This window comes from Mauremys mutica, chromosome 5 (assembly GCF_020497125.1).
Source record: "Mauremys mutica isolate MM-2020 ecotype Southern chromosome 5, ASM2049712v1, whole genome shotgun sequence".
Lineage (NCBI taxonomy): Eukaryota > Metazoa > Chordata > Testudines > Geoemydidae > Mauremys > Mauremys mutica.
In genome coordinates this window covers 10474186-10492326 of record NC_059076.1, presented here as the reverse complement: position 1 = coordinate 10492326, position 18141 = coordinate 10474186, and the positions used below count along the sequence as shown (strand labels likewise).

Below are 18141 nucleotides of genomic sequence, written 5' to 3'. Positions count from 1 at the left end.
CATAAATTGTAAACCTAGGTCTTTTCATGTGTTTATGGTTGCTTTACATGATAATATTTCACCTGTCCTGTTTATGTAACACTTTAAAAATCAGCAAAAGGGTTATATAAATAAAATTTATTATGAAACAAAAGGCAAAAAACTATTATGTACATAGTTTAGTCCTATTCAGTGTCTACTCAGCGCTTCTTGGCTTGTCTCTTGTATTCATTAAATGGAGCATCTCTTGGCACTGTCCAGCAATAGTCTGCAAGCATTGATGGGCTCCATTTGCCCTGATAGCGTTTCTCCATTGTTGCAATGTCCTGGTGAAATCGCTCGCCGTGCTCGTCGCTCACTGCTCCTCAGTTCGGTGGAAAAAAATCTAGATGAGAGTGCAAAAAATGTATCTTTAGTGACATGTTGCAACCAAGGCTTTTGTATGCCTTGAGGAGGTTTTCCACCAACAACCTGTAGTTGTCTGCCTTGTTGTTTCCGAGAAAATTTATTGCCACTAACTGGAAGGCTTTCCATGTTGTCTTTTCCTTGCCACGCAGTGCATGGTCAAATGCATCATCTCGAAGAAGTTCACGAATCTGAGGACCAACAGCTAAGGTTATCTTAGCTTCACTTAACCTTGGAAATTTTCCACGGAGGTACTTGAAAGCTGCTTGTGTTTTGTCAATAGCCTTGACAAAGTTCTTCATCAGACCCAGCTTGATGTGTAAGGGTGGTAACAAAATCCTCCCTGATTCAACAAGTGGTGAATGCTGAACACTTTTCCTCCCAGGCTCCAATGACTGTCGGAGTGGCCAATCTTTCTTGCTGTAGTGGGAATCTCTTGCACGACTATCCCATTTGCAGAGAAAACAGCAGTACTTTGTGTGTCCAGTCTGCAGACCAAGCAAGAGAGCAACAACCTTCAAATCGCCACAAAGCTGCCATGGATGTTGGTCATAGTTTATGCACCTCAAAAGTTGTTTCATGTTGTCATAGGTTTCCTTCATATGGACTGCATGACCAACTGGAATTGATGGCAAAACATTGCCATTATGCAGTAAAACAGCTTTAAGACTCGTCTTCGATGAATCAATGAACAGTCTCCAGTCAGCTGGATCGTGAACGATGTTGAGGGCTGCCATCACACCATCGATGTTGTTGCAGGCTACAAGATCACCTTCCATGAAGAAGAATGGGACAAGATCCTTTTGACGGTCACGGAACATGGAAACCATAACATCACCTGCCAGGAGATTCCACTGCTGTAGTCTGGAGCCCAACAGCTCTGCCTTACTCTTGGGTAGTTCCAAATCCCTGACAAGGTCATTCAGTTCACCTTATGTTATGAGGTGTGATTCAGAGGAGGAGGATGGGAGAAAATGTGGGTCCTGTGACATTGATGGCTCAGGACCAGAAGTTTCATCCTCTTCCTCTTCCTCGTCTGACTCAAGTGAGAATGATTCTGGTGCATCAGGGACCGGCAGTCCTTCTCCGTGGGGTACTGGGCGGATAGCTGATGGAATGTTTGGATAATGCACAGTCCACTTTTTCTTCTTTGACACACCTTTCCCAACTGGAGGCACCATGCAGAAGTAACAATTGCTGGTATGATCTGTTGGCTCTCTCCAAATCATTGGCACTGCAAAAGGCATAGATTTCCTTTTCCTGTTCAACCACTGGCGAAGATTTGTTGCACAAGTGTTGCAGCATATGTGTGGGGCCCACCTCTTGTCCTGATCTCCAATTTTGCAGCCAAAATAAAGGTGATAGGCTTTCTTAACCATAGTGGTTGTACTGCGCTTTTGTGATGCAAAAGTCACTTCACCACAAACATAGCAGAAGTTATCTGCACTGTTCACACAAGTACGAGGCATCTCTGCTCACTTTGGCTAAACAGAAATGTGTCCCTTTGCAAAATCAAACACTGACAAATAAGAGAGCACGACACTGTATGATTTCTAGAGCTGATATAGGGCAATTTGTTCAGCAGAGTGATGTAAGCTTCGTTATGATTGCATCATCCATGACTTCTAGGAATAACATGATGCAATTCATATCATGTATGACGCAATACCAGCTTCAGATTGCATCATTCATTGTTTTGCCTAAAAAGCAAGTACTGTCCAAACCCAGTCATAGATTTATTCATAGATCCAGTCAAAGATGTATTTTAGTCATTTCTGGTTTAAATTGAGATCCTTTCCCTTTATAACTCACTTATCCTCCGCTATTCCCAAGTCAAGGGTCGTATATACTGACCCAATAGCATATCTTGAAAACTAGAGCCAATCAACAATTTTAAGCATCATTTTCGTTCTCAGTGACCCAGAATTAGTAAAGTTTGACTACATTTATTTCAGAAGCATTTTGGCTGTAGAGCAGTGTAACGTATACAGGTCTGATCCTGCAAATACTTATGCATATGCTTAACTTTATGTACTGTGGATTGTTGTAGTCAAGCCAATTGGATTACTCACTCATATAAAGATAAGCAAGATCATGGCCTTGTCCTAGACATTTTATTTTTGGTATCTTTGCCACTGTCAATGTATTAATTTTAACACATTCTCCTTTCCATTCTGCTGATTTCCCAGATATTGTGTAGTGCTTCTTTGTGTTCAGCAAAATAATTGGTTGACTGCTAAATTATATTTAAGTAATGGTTGATTTAAATGTAACAGAGCCTTATTTTCAGTGCAATTGTGTTAATCCTTTATCTTGCCGATTGTTATCCCACAATGGCGTTCATTGTCCATAAAACAAGTGGGATGACTTTTTCTGTGCCTACGCTTCACGAGACATAGCTGCACGGCTGATTTTAATATGTGGGTTGAATTCGGCCCTTATTTGGTGCTCTGCCAATAACATCCTAGAGATTGTGCTAGAAGAGAAGTGTTGTTCCATATTTATGGGAGAGAGGTGTTCCTGCTAAATAGGTGTCATTTAACAGCATAAAATGGTGCAGAGTTTGGTGAGACTCTTGAGATGGAAAACATCAATATGGTGCCACTGCTTTGCTCAAATTCTATGAAAAGACATTCACTGGCAAATGCAGCAGTAGTAAGGGCATGATGGAAATATGTGTTGTTTTAACCAGACCCTTATTTATAAAATTAAGGCCTCTTTTAGTTCAGTGTGGAACATCAGAAAAAGGGCTAATAAGGTATTGAATTTAGGCGGGGGAAAGGGTTCAAATTACTAGGACCCAGGAAGGTTCTTAAGCGTGTACATAACTTTAAATACATGAAGAGTCCCATTGATTTCATTTTTTCTGAGTGTGAACACTTTCCTGAAATGGAGCCTTGCACTGGTATAATTTCTTTGGCTTCAATGGTATTGGCATAGCTGAGGAGAGAATTCTGCTCTGAATATATAACATACCATGCATTGCATTAAATGTAGCCAAATGCCAAACCTTTTCTGCCACCAGGATATGTCAGCAGCTCTCGAGTTCTGCTGATGAAGTCCTGGCATTTTGTTGTTTTAACTTCCCCTTGTGCATTAACAAACAGCTCTAGGGTAGATGACATTTCACATATTTTTCATATATGGACATGTTTAAACACCTAGCCCAGATAGATAACTGTGGAATTCATTGCATTTCATTCCTGATTCCTTTCTGGCCCTGGAATTTCAGGGACTGACTTGTCATAGTAGAGAATCAAGATAAAGGGAGTAAGTACGACGTGTTGTTTCAAATACTGGTTTAAAAAACTAACTAAATAAAAAAGCAGCACATCACAATAGCAAGTTAAATATAGAAATGGATTAGAGAGCCATTGTTTTCAGTCCTGCTAAATAAAACTGGATTCTCAAAATGGAATGCCACTTGACCTTTAATGTCTCATCAGTCCATGCTTGTATTTAACTGATGCAGGGAGGACTCATTTCCCCTTGGAAGTGTCCTGTGTCGACATGACAGTTGCTGCTGCTGGGTCACACAATGTTCAGAAGGCATAAACCGAGCACTCCAGAACACAAGAAGGACTTTGCTGTGCATGGAGCCACACTGCCGGGGCCACAGAATGACAGGAGGTCTTTTTTCAACTTGTCTCAGCTTGTACTCTCTGCTGGCCAGCTCAGATCACCACCCATACTCAGGCATTCAAAAATCACTTACTTTGAAGTGGAAATCCTTGATGCGCAAAGTAAGAGGCAGATCTGTGTGGTGGATAAGGTGAGTGTGTGTCATTTTCGGCACACTGCTGAGTGTGTGATTCAAAAGATGCCGTTATGGTTTACTTTTTCCTCTAGTGTAATATTATCCTAACATGGATTTAATCTTATTCATTCTACTGGGACATACTCAGAATGTCTCCTAATTCACTGTCCTTTGGTTCTTTTTCCTCGTGTTCCAAAACCTTTGCAAATAAATATGTCTGGACTTTTTAAACCTGCTGACTGGTCACTAGAATCAAGCAGATACTTTGCTTAGGTCTTAATGTTTATGAGATTGCAATGTTTATTTCAGGGCCTAATACTTAAACAGGCACTTTAGAAAAGGTAATTCAGTTTTATAAGATATTTGCAAAGACTTGAGTCACTGCAGTAGTATAGGTTCTTTCTAGTGTCCAAATGCATTCAGTGGGAACCCCATTTATCCAAAGGGGAACCAGGATACAGAATAGATTTTCACGAAGGGCAGTTTGGCTAAGAGAGATTTTTGTGTTAATGACGTACATCCTGGGGCTTAAGTTACATTCAAACTATGGACAAGTGTGGCAAAAGGATGGGATAGGATTGGATTCTACCACATAAGTAAATGCTGGCTTGAGAAAATACCTCAAGAGACTTTATCTAAAAATAAATGTCTTCATCACAGATTTCTATTGCAGATTCGGAGGCTGGGTTGGGAAAAAGAGGATAATTCATTTTTGCACAGGGAATATGTGACTATGTGGACTCAGAGTGGCCAAGTCAATGGTGTGACTTAGATGTGTTCTTTGCAAATATAGGATATAAGTACAGAAGCATAGGATTTTCTGTAGCAGAGCTGACCACTGATACATTCAAAGCTATTTATTAATGTTGGATAACTACAAATAGAAAAGCTGGAAAAAAATCAGCATTGAGTCAATGGAACTATACAATGACCAATTGTATTTTGCAAGGAAAATTGCAAAATACAGAATATTTCTTTAGAGTATAGAACATTAGCATGGCACAGCAGAATTATAAGACTTCTCATTTGGCTAAACAGTAATGGGTTATTATCTCTCCCACTGAAGAGTCTTGTTCCCCTTCACTGGAACAAATAACTTAGGGTAGGTCTACACTTACCTGCCGGGTCGACGGGCGGTGTTCGACTTCTCGGAGTTCGAACTATCACGTCTAATCTAGACGCGATAGTTCGAACTCCGGATGCGCTCCCGTTGACTCCGGAACTCCACCACCGCGAACGGCGGTGGCGGAGTCGACGGGGGAGCTGCGGACTTCGTTCCCGCGGCGTCTGGACGGGTGAGTAGCCCGAATTAAGGTACTTCGACTTCAGCTACCTTAGTTTGACCCCCCGCCTTAGTGTAGACCAGGCCTCAGACTTCTAAAGATATTTATTTTAACATCTTTTATAACTGCAAGCTGGGATGCACCAAAAATTTTCCAGTGTTCATGGTCTTTCAAAGCACCATTCTGTAATATAGATATATAGTTCATATTAAATACATCCATTAGTTTGTATTAATATTGCAAAATATGTAATGATAAAGATATAATAAATTATTTATTATTATTTAATGTGTGATTATGTCTGTACTGCAAAACTAACTTGATCTCATATAATAATAATAATAATAAATAATGTATTTTTGAAAATATACTGAATAAAGTCTCCAATCTCCCCCCCAAAAAACACTTAAGCATTTACCTAACTTTAAGTTCATCAGTAGTCCCATTGACTTTACGGAATTTACTGCAATGGGAGCAGAGTTACGTGAATGTTAAGCACCTTTGAAAAACCCCACCCTAAATGACCTGTCTAAACATTACTGTGGTGTACTGGAATAGCTACAGGCCAGGAGGCCTGGGTTTTAGTCCTGATACAGCAGAACCCCATTTATCTGATCTAACTGGGACTGCGGCCAGATAATCCAGATAATCTGGAGAATGGGAAAGTGCGAGGCTGCAGCGCTACAGGAGAGAGACCCCACTTCTGGACCTGTGTGCACTGGTTGTTCCATTAATACAGAGAGACGAATAATGTAGGGTCAGATAAACGGGGCTCTACTGTACTGATTTTTGGACTTCCTTGAGCTATAACCTCCCAAAACCTTAGGCTCCCCGTCTTCAAGAGAGGACTCATAGTAATTACCCACTTCATACCTGGGTGATGGTTGTGACATGCTCCATAAAAGCCACGTAAAAAAGGCTCAGTTACAGAGAGGGCAACTGAATTCATGAGCTTGTGGCGTCTAGTCAGAAAGCCAGGGCCACCTGTGCACTGGCTGCCAGAGGCGCCTCCCCTACCCCCATCTCCAGGCATCGAACAAGAGATCATTGAAAAAATAACACAAGCCTCAGATTTCCAAAGCTGCCTGAGGAGTTTGGATGTCCAATTCCCATTCATCTGAGTGTTCAAACCCCGTAGTATACTATGGAAATCCCATTCCAAAGCAACTCAAAGGCAGAGATTAATACATTCATTCTGTATTGCAACTAGAGCTCATTGGTATCAATGCACCATATTTCTATAGTTTATTATAGCAATGAAGAGAACATTTCACTAAAATTCACATTACCTGCTGCTTAATTAAATGGAGCATAGACACAGACCTAACATGACACTTCTAATGTCTGCTTTCTATTTCTAATATAATTGCTATTAACTTCACTTCTCAGCACTGTGTGCAATTATTTCTTGGCAAGATTAATAATAGGCGGGTACACCACGCACATATTTTAAAATATATATATTCTTATTCCGTCATTGCAAATTGTTAACAATTCAGAGTATGCTGCTTAGCAAATGCATGTGTAACATTCCCAGTTTAATAAATCTGACTGGAAAACTAAATCAGTAATGACAGAGCAAGTGCCTCTTATTCTCTCACCCTTATAGAGGCTCAGGTGGAGGGAACAGATGATTAATCCCTCTGAAGATAAGTACCAGGCACTGCTACCCGATGGGTTAGTTGTCATCATTACACTGGCACAGAAATCCCATTAAAGTTAATAGAAGATCTGTGCATTCAGTAAGGAGAATCCTAGTGCTGTAGACTGTATAACAAGGAAGATAGTCTTGTGGCTAAGGCATCAGAGTAGGATTTAGGAGATGTGGGTTCAGTTAATCACACAGACTTCCTGAGCGATGTTGGGTAAATCACTGGATTACTCTGTGCCTAAACTTGACTTCTGTAGAATAATAATAATTCCTTTTTCTTGTCTATGTAGACTGTAAACTCTTTGGGGCTGGCTCTTAGTACGTGTATGTAGCATGTCTTGCACAAAAAGGGCCTAATCTTGTTTAAGCCCACTTGGTTTATTCACTCATAATGATAATGGGATATTTAAATATAGAGATGTTGACTGATTCCTTCTTTCTCTGGGGGAAAGATGCCAGACTGTAGTTGCACAAAGAATAAAGTTTCTGCAGGGAGAGGTATAAGAAAGGAGGGTTAAGAGTAATTCAGCGGTGCCAGTACCAAATATCTAAAAATTATGAGTCAGGAGTTCCACCCCTCACGCCCCAAAAAATCATGAGATTGGTTTAAAAATCTTGAAGTGTAAACACTAATAAATGTTAGGTTCTTTTTACATTTTTTATGGTGTCTGAGCTTGTAGGATACACTTCCTTCAACTTTTCAGGCTTTTCTCTGAAACCATGAAGGCTAGAAATATATCTTTTTGAAGTTGAAATTCTCACAAAATCCCCTGTCTCCGGGAGCTGGGGCTTTAAGAAAAACATCTAATATTGCAAGACTCGTAATAAAATCCCAATAGTTGGCTGCACTGGTAATACATTTTGCATAGGCATATGTATGCCATAGATGCACTCTACACAATTAATGATACTTAATAATACCTAGCTCTTGGGACTCTGCTATGAATGTTGTTATACAAGTGAAGTGAGACACAGATAAAAATAGCTGCACTCAAGGATCAGAGCTCCATCATACTGTGCATTGTACGCACATATTGTGAATAGACAGTCTGAGACCCAAAGAGCTTACAAAGTATATCAGATTTAGCCTGCAAGGTGATGAGCATTCAAGCATTGGCATGGATTGCACCCTCAGCAAGTTTGCAGATGACACTAAAATGGGAGGAGTGGTAGATACGCTGGAGTGTATGAATAGGATATAGAGGGACCTAGACTAATTAGAAGATTGGGCCAAAAGAAACCTGATGAGGTTCAACAAGGACAAGTGCAGAGTCCTGCACTTAGGATGGAAGAATCCCATGCACCACTACAGACTAGGGACCAAATGGCTAGGCAGCAGTTCTGCAGAAAAGGACCTAGGGGTCACAGTGGATGAGACGCTGGATATGAATCAACAGTGTGCCCTTGTTGCCAAGAAGGCTAACAGCATTTTGGGCTGTATAATTAGGGGCATTGCCAGCAAATCGAGGGACATGATCATTCCCCTCTATTTGACATTGGTGAGGCCTAATCTGGGGCACTGTGTCCAATTTTGGGCCCCACACTACAAGAAGGATGTGGAAAAATTGGAGAGAGTCCAGTGGAGGACAACAGAAATGACTAGGGGGCTGGAGCACATGTCTTATGAGGAGAGGCTGAGGGAACTGGGATTGTTTAGTCTGCAGAAGAGAAGAATGAGTGGAGATTTGATAGCTGCTTTCAACTACCTGAAAGGGGGTTCAAAAGAGGATGGATCTAGACTGTTCTCAGTGGTGGCAGATGACAGAACAAGGAGTAATGGTCTCAAGTTGCAGTGGGGGAGATTTAGGTTGGATATTAGGAAAAAACTTTTTCACTAGGAGGGTGGTGAAGCACTGGAATGGGTTACCTAGGGAGGTGGTAGAATCTCCTTCCTTAGAGGTTTTTAAGGTCAGGCTTGACAAAGCTCTGGCTGGTATGATTTAGTTGGGGATTGGTCCTGCTTTGAGCAGGGGGTTGGACTAGATGACCTCCGGAGGTCCCTTCCAACCCTGTTATTCTATGATTCTATGAATCCAGAAAAGCTTCTCTATTCCTGTTTAACACTTAACATGTGCTACACTTGAAGTAATTTATGAATATGGGCATAGGACAGGATGGTGAAGTGAGTTCCAAACATTTTATCAGTATGTATTTGTAATGTGTGTATTATTCATGAATGGTGAAGCATGAGTGTATTCTATAAATGAGTGTCAGTAAAAATGTAGTCATATATTTAAATTAAATCTCAAAACACTTCTAAAGATGGCGGAGAGAGGAAGGGTTCCACCTGTAGTATCAGTGGTATTTATGGTGGGGAGAATATTTTAGTATTTTTATATTTTTGTATTTGGGAAACCTCAGAGATTAGATGTTACAGGGAAAAGTCTGGAGATTTTGTTGAGAAATTTAAAATGGTCCTATCTCCAAAATGTTTTTGTCTGGTTATTCTTCAAAGTTTCCCCAAACTTCTCTTCTTAGGAGGAGACCATGCACTCAACATTTTAGACACAAAGGGTTTGTTGTGAAGACATTAGAAAATTGAGGGGAGGAAAGCCCAAAAAGATGTGCCCAGGCTGAAACAGAAGTTCTGGGGGTCTAAGCGGGAATCACTGGGTGAGATTTATCGACTTGTGTTTATACAGGAGGTCCAACTAGATGACCATAATGGTCCCTACAGGCCATAGAATTTATGACTCTCTCCCCACCCACTTGCTCACAACAGACTGTAACTCCTTTTCTCCTTCCTAAAGCCGGGTCACAGTCTGCAGGGGAGTGAGAAGGTCAATATATTTTGTTCAAGCTTTTTGTTTTTGTTCAATATAAAACAATATTGTCGCCATGCCAAGATTTGTGTTGGGTTTCTTTCTGTACCCTCGCTTTTCCTGTTTTGGCAGTGAAAAGGTATGGGGAGGAGGAGAGTGAAGGGAAGGAAAAAAGAAAAGAGAGGAAGAAAGAAAACCCTAAAAGCCAGTCAGTATGTACGTACATGGGGAACAAAAAATTGATAATGGGCTTTTCAATCTATCCAGAAAAGGTGTAACTAGATCCAAGAGTTAGAAGACAAATTCCGTGTGGAAATAAGGTGCACATTTTTAACAGTGAGGGTAATTAGCCATTGGAACAACTTGCCAGGGGTTGTGGTGGATTCTCCATCACTGGCAATTTTTAAATCAAGATTGGTGTTTTTGTAAAAGACCTGCTCTAGCTCAAACAGGAATTATTTCAGGGAAGTTGTGGGCCTTGCAGAGGTCAGACTAGATGATAACAGTGGTCCCTTGTAATCTATGCATATACAGTATGTTCTGGAAAGCTATGAAAAACTGAAAACATGTTGATGTTCAGTTTTCATCTTTTTTATCAAAAACTCAGAAAATTTAAAAATTGTTTATGAAAGTTACTTACCATTTTTCAACCAACTTTATTTGTCCTTTATTCCAAAATCCAGCCATAGTTTATTTTTAAGGTGATAAATGTGCAGTGGTTTGATTTATGAACACTGTTAAATCAACTCAGCCATTTTTGTTTATGCTGCAGCGTTTGCCACAGACACCCAGGAAAGAATTCTCTGTAGTAACTCAGATACCACCTCATCTAACATCCCATCACAAGCCATTGGGCATATTTACCACTTGTAGACAAAGACGAATTAATTGCCAAAACTAGGTTATCCCATTATACCATCCCCTCCATAAACTTATCAACCTTAGTCTTGAAGCCAGATATGTCTTTTGCCCCCACTGCTCCCCTTGGAAGGCTGTTCCAGAACTTCACTCCTCCGATATTTAGAAACCTTCATCTAATTTCAAGTCTAAACTTCCTGATAGCCAGTTTATATCCATTTGTTCTTGTGTCCACACTGGTACCGAGCTTAAATAATTCCTCTCCCTCCCTGGTATTTAGTCCTCTGATATATTTATAGAGAACAATCATATCTCCTTTCAGCCTTCTTTTGGTTAGGCTAAACAAGCCAAGCTCTTTGAGTCTCCTTTCATATGACAGGTTTTCCCTTCCTTGGATCATCCTAGTAGCCCTTCTTTGAACCTGTTCCAGTTTGAATTCATCCTTCTTAAACATGGGAGACCAGAACTGCACACAGTATTCCAGATGAGGTCTCACCAGTGCCTTGTATAACGGTACTAACACCTCCTTATCGCTACTGGAAATACCTCACCTGATGCATCTCAAGACCGCATTAGCTTTTTTCACGGCCATATCACATTGGCGGCTTATAGTCATCCTGTGATCAACCAATACTCCGAGGTCCTTCTCCTTCCCTGTTACTTCCAACTGATGCCTTCCCAGCTTATAACAATAGTTCTTGTTATTAATCCCGAAATGCATGACCTTGCACTTTTCACTATTAAATTTCATCCTATTACTATTACTCCAGTTTACAAGGTCATCCAGATCTTCCTGTATGATATCCCAGTCCTTCTCTGTATTGGCAATACCTCCCAGCTTTGTGTCATCTGCAAACTGTATTAACACATTCTCACTTTTTGTGCCATGGTCAGTAATAAAAAGATTAAATAAGATTGGTCCCAAAACCAATCCCTGAGGAACTCCACTAGTAACCTTCCTCCAGCCTGACAATTCACCTTTCAGTATGACCCATTGTAGTCTCCCCTTTAACCAGTTCCTTATCCACCTTTCAATTTTCATATTGATCCCCATCTTTTTCCAATTTAGTCAATAATTCCCCATTTGGCACCGTATCAAATGCCTTACTGAAATCGAGGTAAATTAGATCCACTGCATTTCTTTTGTCTAAAAAATCTGTTACCTTCTCAAAGAAGGAGTTCAGGTTGGTTTGGCATGATCTACCTTTTGTAAAACCATGTTGTATTTTGTCCCAATTACCATTGACCTCAACGTCCTTGACTACTTTTTCCTTCAAATTTTTTTCCATGACCTTGCATACTACAGATGTCAAATTGACAGGCCCTGATCACTTTTTTCCCCTTAAAGATAGGAATTATGTTAGTAATTCTCCAGTCATACGGTACAACCCCTGAGTTTAGAGATTCATTAAAAATTCTTGCTAATGGGCTTGCAATTTTATGGGCCAGTTCCTTTAATATTCTAGGATGAAGATTATCTGGGCCCCCTGATTTCGTCCCATTTTGAGTTTGGCTTCTACCTCGGATGTGGTAATATCTACCTCCATATCCTCATTCTACCTCATTCCCATTTGTCATCCTACCATTATCCCTAAGCTCCTCACTAGCCTCATTAAAGACTGAGGCAAAGTATTTGTTTAGATATTGGGCCATGCCTAGATTATCCTTAACCTCCACTCCATCCTCAGTGTTTAGTGGTCTCACTTCTTCTTTCTTTGTTTTCTTCTTATTTATATGGCTATAGAACCTTTTACTATTGGTTTTAATTCTCTTTGCAAGGTCCCACTCTACATGGCTTTTGGCATTTCTAACTTTATCCCTACATGTTCTGACCTCAGTAAGATAGCTTTCCTTGCTGATCACTCCCATCTTTCATTCCTTGTAGGCTTTCTGCTTTTTCTTAATCACCTTTCTGAGATGCTTGCTCATCCAGCTTGGTCTACAACTCCTGCCTATGATTTTTTTCTCCTTTTTTTGGATGCAGGCTTCTGATAGTTTCTGCAAGTTTGACTTGAAGTAATTGCAAGCTTCCTCCACCTTTAGATCCCCAAGTTCTTCAGTCCAATCCACTTTCCCAACTAATTTCCTTAATTCTTTAAAGTTAGCCCTTTTGAAATAAAAAACCCTAGTCTCAGATCTATTTTTGTGTATCCTTCCATTTAGTTTGAACTGAATTAGCTCATGATCACTTGAACCAAGGTTGTCCCCTACAACCATTTCTTCTATGAGGTCCTCACTACTTACCAAAACCAAACCTAATATGGCATCCTCTCTTGTTGGTTCTTCAACTACTTGGTGAAGGAATCCATCAGCTATCACATCTAGGAAAATCTGAGCCCTATTATGATTACTAGCACTTGTCCTCCAGTCTATATCTGGGAAGTTAAAGTCTCCCATGATCACACAATTCCCATTAGTGTTTACATCATTAAAAACATTAAAGAGGTCTCTATCCATATCCAGATCAGATCCCGGTGGTCTATAGCACACCCCAAGCACTATCTCAGGGGAGGCTCTAGTAGCGTTCTTCCCCAATGTGATTTTTGCCAACAAATATGGCACAGTGTAATTAATGTTGCATGAGTTGCTTTTAAGATAGAATGTGTTGTACAGCATCATTTTGCAGGAGAACTCACCCACTGAAGAGCAACAGAGAAAGCTTTCCATATCAAAACCCTTCAAGCTCAGTAGTTATGTGATTCAGCATTTTGCTGGTTGAGCTATGCGCGAGGACGCACTCCCAGGGCTTGAGTCTTTTACAGGGCAGGGATTTTTTTCTTGGGAACTTTCTGAGGTCTCCACAAGGAGATCTCACTTTCTAAAATGCATAGGATGGGAGCTCTGCAAACCTTGGGAAACCCACTTTTCCTCTGCTCTGCAAACCAGCCCTCACCAATGCCTACTGCTGCCTCTTCCCCATTGCATCTCCGCTGTCCCATGCCATTTTCTACTTGTCTGCAATAAGCACATAAATGTTAGATGCAGCATTGCCAACTGTTGTGATTTTAGCACAAGTCTCCTGATATTGGGGGTTTTTCTTAATGCTGCTTCTCCTGGAGTCATGTGATTATCCGAGACTCTCAATTTTCTTTTTTTTTTTTAAAGTATCCTTGAGTTCCTCATGATTGCAGAGAAAACTTGAAAATTTGTACCCTCAAAGCTCACAAACCAGCAGGCAAATAAATAACCCTTCAGATTTATTAGCTGTTATTATTATTATTTATTTATTATTATTTATTTTCTATCTCATGCTTTTTAGGACATGATCATGATTTTGGGGGCTGCCTCATGATTTTTGAATGCTTGAAAAGCATGATATAAGACCAGTGTATTATAGTTATGCATTTATTAACATTCAGATGTACAAAAAATATTTAAACTATGGACTGATCATTGATGTTTCTATCTGCTTTGACTGGAAGCTCTCTGGGGCAGGAATCATCCTTTTGTTTTACGTGTGTACAACACCTAACTCAATGGGGTCCTGCTCCATGACTGGGGTTCCCCGACATTTCAGTAATACAAATGAATAATGGTAATTAGTATTATTATTCATCAATGTAATTCTATGGCCTCTGTTACTATATGATATGACATGGTGTAATCAGCATAAGCCACAAAGCAACATGAGGCTTGATTTTGATTTCACTCACACCAGTTTTACATTGGTGTAACCCTCTTCGCTTAATTAGACTGTAAACTGGGCAAGGGACCATCTTTTTGTTCTGCCTTTGTACAGTACCTCGCATAATGTGGTCCTGCTCCATGGCTGGGCCTTCTAGGGCTACCATCATCATCATCATCATCCAGTGGAGTTGCTCCTATTTTATACTGGCTTGAGAGCACAATCGGGTCTCTTGTCCTTATTTTATAGAAACTAGAGCTCTGGTATCATATCCCACCCAGAAGGAACTTCACTGATCACCGCTCTTTGAAGAGTGGAATAATAAAGTAGCTATTTTCCTCCATAGCTCACAAGCAGCCAAATAAAGCAGGCATGAGTCAGGCATGTATAATCATCTCTAGCAAGTAAAATTAACTTCCCACACTCTGACCTGTATGTTATATTTATAAAAATTGCATTCATTTGTAAGTGAGCAATTGCTTCCTTTAAAATAGGGTATTGAGTGTTCTTAAAGCTATTCCCTGCAATAACATGATATTTCATTTTACATCAGACTCTCCTCTACAATGGGGCAGTGATGGGCTAGGAGAAGTAGCATTGAACAGCTCCTTTTCTAGGAAATGTACTCAGGTTTTCTCCTAAGACGAGCAAGTTTTATAACAGCGGCCAACACTCATGATCTAGCAGCGACCATCACTGGGAACAGCAGCAGTGAAACAAAACCTATATTTTCAGGACCACTAAAATCCAGATAGGATATTTGCATAATACTTTTGAAAGATTCCGTAGCCATTCTGAACACAGTCAGTTCTGGGGTTTCTCCAGCTATTATAACTATGAACTGTAAAACCGTTTTCTAGTATAATATAGTTGCCTTACAGCTATATCTGTGCGTGCACTTCACAAATGAAAAAATGCAATTAATTTCAATGGAACATCATGAACACCAAAGGTCTTTTTAAAGGAATCTGTGCTTTATTAAACAATGGAATTATTAGAAACCTTTCCTCCTAGTACTTACAGTACCTTGCAGCCCTTGATTATCCCTTCGTTATTTGTCTTGAATACCTTTTAAGATAGCTTTTCTATCCAACCAGTGATTATCTGCTAACTTTTATGTCCGTTAATAGAGCTAGGACAATGGGTTCAGATGCAATAAGAAACTGTCTGAACCTTCACAACAAAATGCACCTGGGCCTGATCCAAAGATCATGGGAGCCAGAAGGAAATGAATCTGTTTGGACTGAAAGGAAGGGAGGCGAAGGTTGGGAATGGAAGAAAGACAGGTTTCAAAAGCCTCTCCTTCAACACACAAAAAGAATGAGAGACAAAGAAGGAAAAGGAAGACCTCAAATGATGTATTCAGCTAGTGGGCCTGATTCTCCATTGTCCCACAACTTCTGCAGGCATCAAGGCCAGTGCAAAGGGGATATAAAATGGTACCATTGTGATCTGGTGCTGTTTTACATGTACTTTGCACTGGTGAAAATGACCATGCAAAGGGCAGGGTGGTGAAGAATCAGGCCCCAGGGTGGTGAAGACTCAGGTGAACAGACTGTTGGAGGACTAAATTAGGGGCTCTCATCCAGTGCAAATCATCAAATCTACCGAGTGCCTCCCCAGTGTGTGTTTGTTTTTTCTTCTTCTTGCAGTTGTAACATGTCCTCTGACAGGGTTCTCCTGGGATGGCAAGCCAGCCCTTGGGAAACACACTGGGCCTGACTGAAGTCAGCACTAATTCCCCAGGTTTGGGTTCATGTACAATACGTCTCACTAAAGAATCACCAACCTTTCCCTGTGGCAGCGCCCTGCCCTCCAGCAGTGGGAACAGCCTGCCTGCCTTGCAGCGACCGAGATGCATGCAGAAAGCACGCACCTCACTCCACCCCCACCTAGAGCATAGCCTGTGTGCTTTTGCTCTGCTGGGGGTGGGGCAGAATCCCATGAGAGACCATGCATTGGCACTTAGCCATGTACAATGCAGGACTCCACAACAAAGGGCGGGGGGACAGGTCAAGGACTGGCTGGGTGCAGATCCTCTTCCCTGGAGATGGAGTGCTTCTTGGCTACAGTGCCTAGTGGGGCCTGCCTTCCATGCCACTCCCTGGGGAACCACCCCGTGGCCAAGCCTCGCTCCTTAGGGTGGGTGCTGGAATGAGGATTTGGAACAAACTGCTTCAACTTCTCAACACCCTGCTCTAGGAAATATGGCACTGGCCTAGGGCTCAGATAGCGGGGGTTCTAGTCTCGGCTTGGCCACTGACCTACTAGCCTGCCTTGGGCAACTCACTGGAATGTGTGTAACCCTCCCACACCCTATTTTCAATATAAGCTCTTTGGGTCAGGATCTGTCTCTTACAATGTGTTTCTATGGCATTTAGAACCATAGGCCACTGACCTGGGCTGGGGCCTCTAGGTTCTACCGCAATAGAAATCATAATTCATTTACAAGCATATTACAAGCAGACATTTGTAGTGTGACCTAGTGGCTAGAGTCTGGGACCAGACTGGGACTCAGGAAACCTGGGTTCCATTTTTGGCTCAGGCACTAGGCAGCTGGGTGGTTCTGGGCAATTCACTTCACCTCCCTCTGCCTCAGTATCCCCATTTTACAGATGGGGAAACTAATGATACTGACCTCCTTTGTAAAGTGCTTTGAGATCTACTCATGGAAAGGGTGACCTATGAGCTAAGTATTATTATTTTTAATTTATTCAAAATTGATTTCTGCTCTAACCACTAGGTAGGGAGGGGAAAACCCTACCCTGGGTAACTAGTTGAACTTTGCAAAATACCCTGCAGGTGAACACACTCAAGTTCTATTACACCAGAATCATTGGACTCGCATCTTCCTACTCATAGACATGTCAATAGTGTAACTGATAGCCTCATGTCAAAGGGGAGATTTGCATCCATTATTTTTTGCTTGCTCTTCCCTTGTATTTCTCTTGTTCTGATGTGGGTTTGGACACAGAATACCTGGGAGCAGCCTCTGAAGCTATTGATTTATTTAGCGGAGATCAGGTTTTCTGCTAGGGAGAGAGCTGGTAACCTTGGGGCATGCAAAAGTTGGTAAAGTGGGTAATTTCGAGAATTAAAGAAACCATTAAAGAGGAGTCCTGCTTTAAATGATGATAATTTCCAAAGTTCAGAAACCTCTTTTAAATGAGGCTTTTACTTATTCATTCCCTACTTTAGAGAGAAGACTCTTTAGACCTGAAATAAAAAAATGAAATCCAAATTTTGAGGGCCTGATTCAAATTAATCCCTTTGACATCAATGGGCTTTTCATCAAGCTGTTCACGAGAGCCATCATCCTGGCTAGGAACAGTGGGTCATCTTCCCCCCTGATGTAAGTCTATGAAATTAAGAGGAGTTACAACCGGGATGGATATGGCCCAGTATATTTTTATTAGGACAGAGCCTCAGCTGTGTAAAGCTGAGGATCGAACCATTATATTTATGGGTAATTGCAAGTTATGACTATTTGCTAGCATTGCAATATTATAGGGGGCCTCAGATGCCATATTAGTCTAGTGGTTAATCAGCAGAACCCATGATGGAAATGTGGTTGTATGATCACCTCCTATATGTGCATTACTATAGCATTAAAACGTACCAGGGTATGATTTATTGGTACATATTTGAGGTACTTTCTGAAATATGAGGCCTGTGGTACTTCACAAAGTACCTGAGCCATGTACTAATGGACTATAAATAAGCCCCGGAATATATTAATACTGTAATCATAATATGACTTTCTAAGTTTAAATCATTCTTTTTTAAAAGTATCTTTTAAAAACCATTCTCTCCTTTTTAAT

General features: G+C 40.9%; 1 protein-coding gene across 1 annotated transcript in view; it reads left to right on the top strand.

Moving 5' to 3' along the window:
* The first annotated feature begins 3922 nt into the window (after positions 1–3922).
* Positions 3923–18141, top strand: part of TECRL (trans-2,3-enoyl-CoA reductase like) — a 119574-nt gene continuing 105355 nt past the window's right edge. The window contains exon 1 of the mRNA XM_045019225.1: positions 3923–4156. Coding sequence (XP_044875160.1) covers positions 3923–4156 — 234 coding nt within the window. The remainder of the gene's footprint in view (positions 4157–18141) is intronic.